The sequence below is a fragment of the Rhodotorula graminis genome (assembly GCF_001329695.1).
Source record: "Rhodotorula graminis WP1 unplaced genomic scaffold RHOBAscaffold_3, whole genome shotgun sequence".
NCBI lineage: Eukaryota > Fungi > Basidiomycota > Microbotryomycetes > Sporidiobolales > Sporidiobolaceae > Rhodotorula > Rhodotorula graminis.
The window spans coordinates 5,196-12,312 of record NW_017264930.1 but is presented as its reverse complement, the minus strand read 5'-3'; the positions used below and the strand labels follow the sequence as shown (position 1 = coordinate 12,312).

The following is a 7,117-nucleotide window of genomic DNA, read 5'->3' as shown; positions in this document are numbered from 1 at the left end:
ACTGGGAGATCGGCTTAGTCGTCCCATTTACCGCAGCGGGCCGAGGGCGGCCTTGCGCGACTTGGCGGCGGTCGAGGCGGCATTGAGGAGCGGCGAGTGGGGAGGAGAGCGCGTCTCGCTGCGAGACCTCGTCGGCGACGAGGTGTGGGAGGTCAAGTAGTACGATCGCTCGCTGCACAGACCTACCTCATGCAGCATGGCCGCGTTCGAGAAGAGTAACAGAGCGAGAGCTAGCTAGATAGAGACCTGCGTCGTGCCGCGTCCTCGCTCGAGAGCTCCCTGGCTCGCGAGAGGCCCGTGCGGGCGTCGACGGCAACGTCGACAGGGCCGAGTCGCCTCTGCGAGCCGAGCCTATCGTCTTGGGCTTCGTGAGAGAGTCACATGGGTGCGCTCAAGATGCCGCTCAGTCTCGGTCCGACGACGCGAGGCAGAAGGTGCCGAGCCGCAAGACGCTCGAACGCTCTCCGCTCTCGCTATCTGCGCACCGCAGTGACTGCTCGCCGATAGACTCTGCAATGCATCGGCGACTGTCTATGGGGCGACTGTAGCTCTGCTTCGACCCGTCCACCGTCAGTCGCGTTTGGCCTCGCGAGCCTTGAACATCTTGACGGCGCCCATGGCGTCCTTTGCGCAGCTGCGGCAGGCGCGCGAGTCTGGTTAAGCGTCCCTCTTGGTCGAGAGAAAGAGCGGACGCAGAGGACAGAGGCGACGCACAAGAGGATGGCGCCGTAGAGCCAGGTCGGGAGGGCGCGGCCGAGAGGCGTGCACTTGGCGTAGAACGGCTCGATGAGGTGCTGCAGGGGCATAGGAGGTACAGAGAGCGGGTCAGGCTCCAGTCTCACTGATCGAGCGGTACCGCCGTACAGCGGCTCGCCGCTCGGCTCAAGAGGATGAGGGACAAAGCGCCGACGCACCTGAGACTCGCCGCTGAGCACCGTGCGCTCGACCAGGCCCGCCACCGTTGCGACCTCCAGGCTCGGCGCGAGCCACTCGGGGATGGCGCTCTCGAACCCAGCAAACATGCCCGTCTTGAAGTGGGCCGGCGCGACGACGCTCGTCCGCACGGCGCGCGCCCGACTCGACGGCTGGTACAGGTGCCGCAGCTCTTCGGTCAGGCCCTCGTGGAACGAGAGCGCGGCGGCCTTGGACGAGCAGTCTGTGCAACAGGGAGGAGGTCGGGAGTGAGTCACTGCGTTTCGAGGCGTTTCGAGTCATGGGAAAAGTACGACGCACAGGCGACGCCAGTTGCGGCCGAGTGGTAGGCAGTTGACGAGGCGATCGTCTGCGGGAGACAGGGTACGAAAAGGTTAGTCGGCGCGCGCCAAGGAGAGAGGGAGAGGAACGAGCGACGCACGACGACGTGGCCGTGACCCTCCTCGACCATGTGCGGGACGAACGCCTGCGTCGTGTAGTAGTGCGCCTTGACGTTGATGTCGTAGGTCCTGCTCACGGCGGGACATGTCAGAGGCGCTCGTCACGAGGAGAAGGAGGCGGCGAGCGGACGCACAGGTCGACGTCGCGCTGCGTCATGTCGAGGATGGATGTCGCCCGCACAACGCCGGCCATGTTGACGAGCACCGTCCTGTGCCGACGACGAGCGTCAGTGCCTGAGACGACAAGGACTGCTCAGAGAACGAGAGACGCACGGGTGCCCGACCTCCTTTTGCACCTTGAGGGCCACCTCCTGGACGTCCTGCGCGCTCGCGAGATCGACCTTGTAGTACGAGATACCCGCCGCTGTCGAGGAAAACGTGTCAGTACGATCTCGCAGGGTCAAGGCTAGCAGAGAGGACGCACGAGCATTGTCGGCGAGGGGAGCAACGTCCAGGACGACCACCTTGACGCCCTTGGCCGACAGGCGGCGGGCGACCTCGCTGCCGAGTCCTCCGGCACCTGTGGCCAGGAAGGATGGCGACAGAAGTCAGTTCGAGTCGCACACGAGGGAACGAAGGAGGAACGCGGCGACGCACCGCCCGTGATGGCCACGACCTCATCGTCCCAGTTCCACCCCTTCTGGTCGCGCGAGAAGTTGTTGCGAGCGGCTCTGCCGAGGGCGTCGTTGACCCTGAGCGCAATGCCGGCTGCGAAGAGGGCGAGGGCGAGCTGGACGCCGCGATCGGTGCGGACGAGGTGGGGGAAGTCGGCCAGTCGGACGGCGTCGAGGGCGGTCGAGAGCGAGTGGGCGTGCGAGGACCGGAGGATGGCGAGGACGGGGAGGAGCCACGACACGACTGGGTTGAGCAGAGTCGAGTTGGCGAGGCGGAGGACGCTGTCGATGGTCAAGCCCTCGGCCGAGTGCCAGGGAGACAGCGACACGACGGGCATGGTCGTGGGCGATGTGCACGAGCTCGAGGACGAGGTGTGCGTGAGTCGAGTGCTCTCGGCGGGTGAGGCGAGCGAAGACAAGGGGCAGCACAGAGGCGAGCACAGCACCGAGTCGGCCTTTCCGACCGGGCCGCGAGGGAGCGTGCGCCTGCGAGCTTGGACGACAACCGAGCCTCTCTACTCACCCTGGCCCAGCACAAACGGCTCCACGTGCAGAGAGCAGCGTGGCGAGCAGAACGAGGGCCGCGAGATGCGCGTGAGAGCTTTCTCGACGAGGACGAGGCGACAAAGGCAAGATCGTGCATTGCAGCGACAGGGACCACTGCCAAGGGAGGCCAAGTAGTGCAGAGAGGGCGAGGAAAAACGACAGAGAGGCGAACGGCGAGGTGAGGCCGAGAGGTCGAGACGAGGGCGGGGGGAGGTGGGAAGGAGCGCGAGGTCGACGACGCCGGCACGAGTTGGGCGCAGGCGCACGCCTTGACGTAGTCGACGAGAGGATCTGGTACAGAAGGGCAAACGAGGGCCGAGTCAGTCGACGAGGAGGGAGGGGAGGAGAGGGGAGGGGAGCGAGTCGAGGCGCACCTCAATCGGCCGACGACAGCGTTCCAGTCGGCGACTTGTCCTGGTCGGCGACCGGCGGACCGGGACAGCTCTTGCGCCCGTACGCGTGCGACTGGGCCACCGTCGCGTTCTTGATCTTGTGCCAGCACCAGGGGCACGCGAACAGGCCGTGCTCGTCGCGCTCGAGGCGGGTCGTGCGGTACGGGCGCTGGTACGTGACGATGCAAGTCGTGTCGTGGTAGTTGACGACGTGCAGCTCGTCCGACGTCGCCGTCGTCGACTTGTAGACCGGGTTTGGGCAACCGTCCCAGTCGCACCGCTGCGTACGGCCGAAAGCGAGTCAGGAACGCGATCGGCGAGAGAGAGAGAGAGAGAGAGAGAGAGAGAGAGAGAGAGAGAGAGAGCGGGAGAGAGGGCGAGGGGACGCACCGTAAAGCCGGGCTTGAGAGGTTTCGGCGGCGACGGCAGAGCGACCTGGACGGCTGCTGATGACGCCGCGTCCGAGTCCGAGTCCGAGATCGACGACAGGCTCCTCGCGGCGGCGGCAAGGAGCTGGGCCGACGACAGGCCACCGTTCTCGTATATGAGGGGCGGCGACGGGACTCTGAGGTCGGCCGACTGCCCTTGGACCAGGCCGGCGGCGTCTCCTCCGACTCGGAGCCCGAGGTAGACGACGCGCTCCTTGCTGCGGCGACAGGCGACCGTCGACTCAACCTGGTGACACGACAGAGCGACTGGCGCATCGTCGACGGGCGGGTGGCCGGCGCGGTCTGCGGCGGCTGCTCGTCCGGGTCCGAGTCCGAGTCGGACGACAGGCTCTTCTTGACGGCGGCGGGCAGCTTGGCGGACGAGGTTCGACTCGGTCTCGCGGCACGGCCACTCCGCGAGGGCTGTGGCGAGGGCTGAGCGCTCTTGCGCTCTGCGACTGAGGGCGCATCGTCCGAGTCCGAGTCCGAGGTCGACGACGGCTCCTTCTCGCGGCGGCGAGCAGTCTGGCGGACGAGGAGAGCCGGCTCGGCCCTGCGGTCGACCCCTTCGACAGGAGCTCTGGCGACGAGGCGAGGACCGAGCCGGACGGCGGCGATTCCTCGACCTTGGCGGTGCGCGCCTCGCGCAGACGAACCGACTTGGGGACGAGCTTGCTCGACGGCGGCAACGCCGCCTTCAAGAGGTGCCCCCTCGTCGACGAACGTCGTTGAGCGCGCGAGCGGGGCCCCTCGGCGTCCGTGACGCGCGCCGACCGGCGAGCTGGCCCTGCGGGCCGGCCGCTCGAGGGCCTCGAGGCGGCCGGGGCGGGCGCATCGCAAGGCTCGTCGGTGAGCGCCCTGCGTGCGCTGCGCGCCGGACGAGGATCGGCGACAGCGGCGCTCGACGTGTGCGACTCGCGGAAGACGAGCGGGCGCGAGGCGGCGGCGCTCGAGCCCCGCTCGCGGAACGGGTCGTGGAGCATGTCGGGTTCGCCGTCGACGGCGACGAGCGGGCGAGGGGTGGTCGGCGGGACGTCGGTGATGGCGCTGCCGCGTTTGCGGGGCGACGTGGTGGCCCGCGAGGGGCTCGAGAACGGGCTGAGCGCGTCGCCCGCTTCGACGAGGTCGAGGTCGAGGTCGCCGCCGACGGCGTCGAGAAAGGTTTGCGGGCCGCCGCGCACCCTCGTGACGTCGACGGTCTCGCCCAGCTCTAGCTGCTGCTGCTGCACCATGCGCCAGTCGCACGTCGCCCACCTGGTCGGCGCGTTCGAGGCGCTCCCGAGCGCGTCGTCGAGGTCGCGGTACCGCCACGGCACGAGGCGGCACGCCGAGCGGACCACATCTCGCGCGCCCTCGTCGCCGGCGTGCGCGCTCAGGATCAGGTCGGCCGCCTCGCCGGCGTCGCGCACCATCTCGAGGTCCTCGTCGCGCCACGGAGGCCAGCCCTCGGCGCGCACCGCCGCCCGCAGCTCGTAGGAGTCCCACTCGAACGAGCACGGCTCCGGGTTGATGCCGTCGCACGAGTTGTCGGCGCGGAACGGCGCGCAGTTGTCCTCGGCGAGGAAGGCGTACCGCGTGCGCAGCTGGGCGAGCAGGGGTTTGCGGCGCACAGGCTGGGCGAGTGCGGCGGGTGCTGCACGCGTCGAGACGGGTGCGGTGCGCGTGCGCGGGTCCTCGCTCGAGGCGGACGACGCGCGCGACGACGAGGCCGAGGCCGAGGTGGACGAGGCGAGGGCGGCGACGCGGTCGGTCGCCGACGGGTAGATCGAGCAGGCGGGCTGCGCCGGGACCTTTGCGCGCGCAGAACGGCGCTGGCCGACCTCGCCGGCGAAGCTGGCGACGGGTGCTGGTGCGGCGGCGGCGGCGGCGGCGGCGGCGGGAGGGACGTTGGTGCGCAGGCGAGGAACTGGGCGCGGCGGTGCACGCTTCTTCGAGACGGCGCCCGAGATCCAGCCGAGGGCGGCGGCGGGCTCGTACGCCGGGTTGCAGACGAACCGAGGCGGCGGATCGAGAGGCGGAGTGCGAAGGCGCAGCGCGTTGAGCGGGTGTTGGGGCGGCCTCGACGGGAAGTTGCGCTCGAGGATGTCGCCGACGGGTGCTGCGATGCCGGTGTAAGCGACCGCCGAACTGGGTCTTGAGCGCGCAGGGACGACGTCGCGCAAGGTCACGCCGAGCCGGGTGGACGTGGGCGCCGACGGGAGCGACGAGGCCCGCCCGCAGTTGGACGTCTCCCTCGGCGAGACAACCGTCCTCGAAGCTGCCACGTCGGCGGAAGTGGCGGGATGAGGCCGAGGGGGCTGGGCGACGACGACCGGGAGCCGAGACGAGCGTCGACGCTCGACGGCGGCGGCGGCCTCGTCGTCCTCGGGGGCCGTACTCGCAACTCGCGCGGAGGCTACAGAGCTGCCCGAGGCCCATCGTCGATGCACCGGGTGCGGGCCGGGCTCGGCAGGAACGGGTGACGAACTCGCCGACGCGACCGGGATCTCGACGCCGTCGAACGTCGCGTCGAGACGGCGCTTCTTGGTCCGGGGCGACGTGCGAGGGCTCGCCGACCGCTTGTGCGACTCGACGGCGTGCTCGCGCTCGAGCGGGAGCTTGCCCTTGGCCTTGTCGCTGAGCGAGCGAGGCGCGGCAGGTGGATCGAGGCGGTCGACGCTCCAGCGAGGGTGCGGGGCGAACGCGGTTGCCGACGAGCTGGCGATGGCGGGCCCAGGTGCTTCGAATGGCTCGCGAACGGCGGGGCTTGACGTCGCGGGAGGCTCTGCCGCCGAGAGGGACGGGGGAGGGCGAGGACGATGGGCGACAAGGAGGATCTCGTCGTCGAAGCTGGCCTCGCTCGAGGCAGGCGATGCGGGCCTTTGCGGATGCAGCTGCACGCGGCAAGGCGGAACAAGGAACGAGGTGAGCCGCTGCTGGAGCTGGAGGTGTCGAGAGGTGCGGGGGAGAGACGAGTGGAAGGGTGAGCGCACCTCTGGCGCGGCTTGCGGTGCCGGTGAGGCGGCTTTCCTGGCCTCGACAGGGCGGTGACCGTGCACGTTGGTCTTGTGCGTCGAGTTGTGGTCGAAGTTCGAGTTGCGGGCTGATGAGGATGTCGACGCGGCGGTGCGCGACGAGCGCAGGGCCGATTCAGGCGACGACGAGCTGAGGCGGCGACGAGGGTGCACGACGACAGGTTCGGGTCGCTGTGCGCCCATCTCGAGGCGAGAGGGCGACGGTGAGCGAGCACGACCAGTAACAGCCCACTCGTCGTCGTCGTCTTGCTCTCTCGCTCACCTCGCACGCATCAGTGCCGCCGATCAGCAGGCTTATTCTCGCCCGAGTCGCTCGACAAGGCACCACGCCCGCAAGAGGCCTCGCCCCAAGCCCTGTCGCCGCTTCAAACGCTCGACGTTTCGCTCAACCCGCCTCCTGTGCTTCCGGCGCCTCGCTCCTCTTGGCGAGGGCACCATGCCCCTCGAGCAGGCGCAGCAACGCTCGGGCGTGATGCACCTCCCCGACGCATGGCGGCGACGCGCAACAGCTCACCTCGAGGTGCGTCTCCTCGTCCCCTTGTCTCTCGAGCCGTCACATGGGCGAGACGATTGCGGACTTTCGTGCTGGGTTATGCACCACACTGACTCCTCGTATTGATCCAGGGACGACGGCGCTACATCTTCGCACTCGCCGCTTTCCTCGCCGCCTTTTGCCTCGTCGGCATCCACCACCAGTCGTCGACCAGGATCCCGTTTCCACCACCCGTTCTCGGCCCCGCTCGGCAACCG

General features: G+C 69.0%; 2 protein-coding genes across 2 annotated transcripts; both read right to left on the bottom strand.

Annotated features, from left to right (window-relative positions):
* Positions 1–495: 495 nt before the first annotated feature.
* Positions 496–2,325, bottom strand: RHOBADRAFT_51693 (uncharacterized protein; the record flags this gene model as incomplete). Its single annotated transcript, XM_018415970.1, has 9 exons — positions 496–634; positions 715–794; positions 915–1,156; positions 1,234–1,282; positions 1,355–1,442; positions 1,508–1,582; positions 1,647–1,737; positions 1,798–1,893; positions 1,971–2,325. 9 exons carry the CDS (start codon positions 2,323–2,325, stop codon positions 571–573), a joined length of 1,140 nt encoding a protein of 379 aa, XP_018272736.1. The 3' UTR covers positions 496–570.
* Positions 2,326–2,908: 583 nt separating this feature from the next.
* On the bottom strand, positions 2,909–6,550 carry RHOBADRAFT_51692 (uncharacterized protein; the record flags this gene model as incomplete). The annotated part of the gene is made up of 5 exons (XM_018415969.1): positions 2,909–3,205; positions 3,316–3,571; positions 3,637–3,878; positions 3,953–6,226; positions 6,326–6,550. The coding sequence occupies 5 exons, from the start codon at positions 6,548–6,550 to the stop codon at positions 2,909–2,911; spliced, it is 3,294 nt and encodes a 1,097-aa protein (XP_018272735.1).
* Between the last annotated feature and the right edge of the window lie 567 nt (positions 6,551–7,117).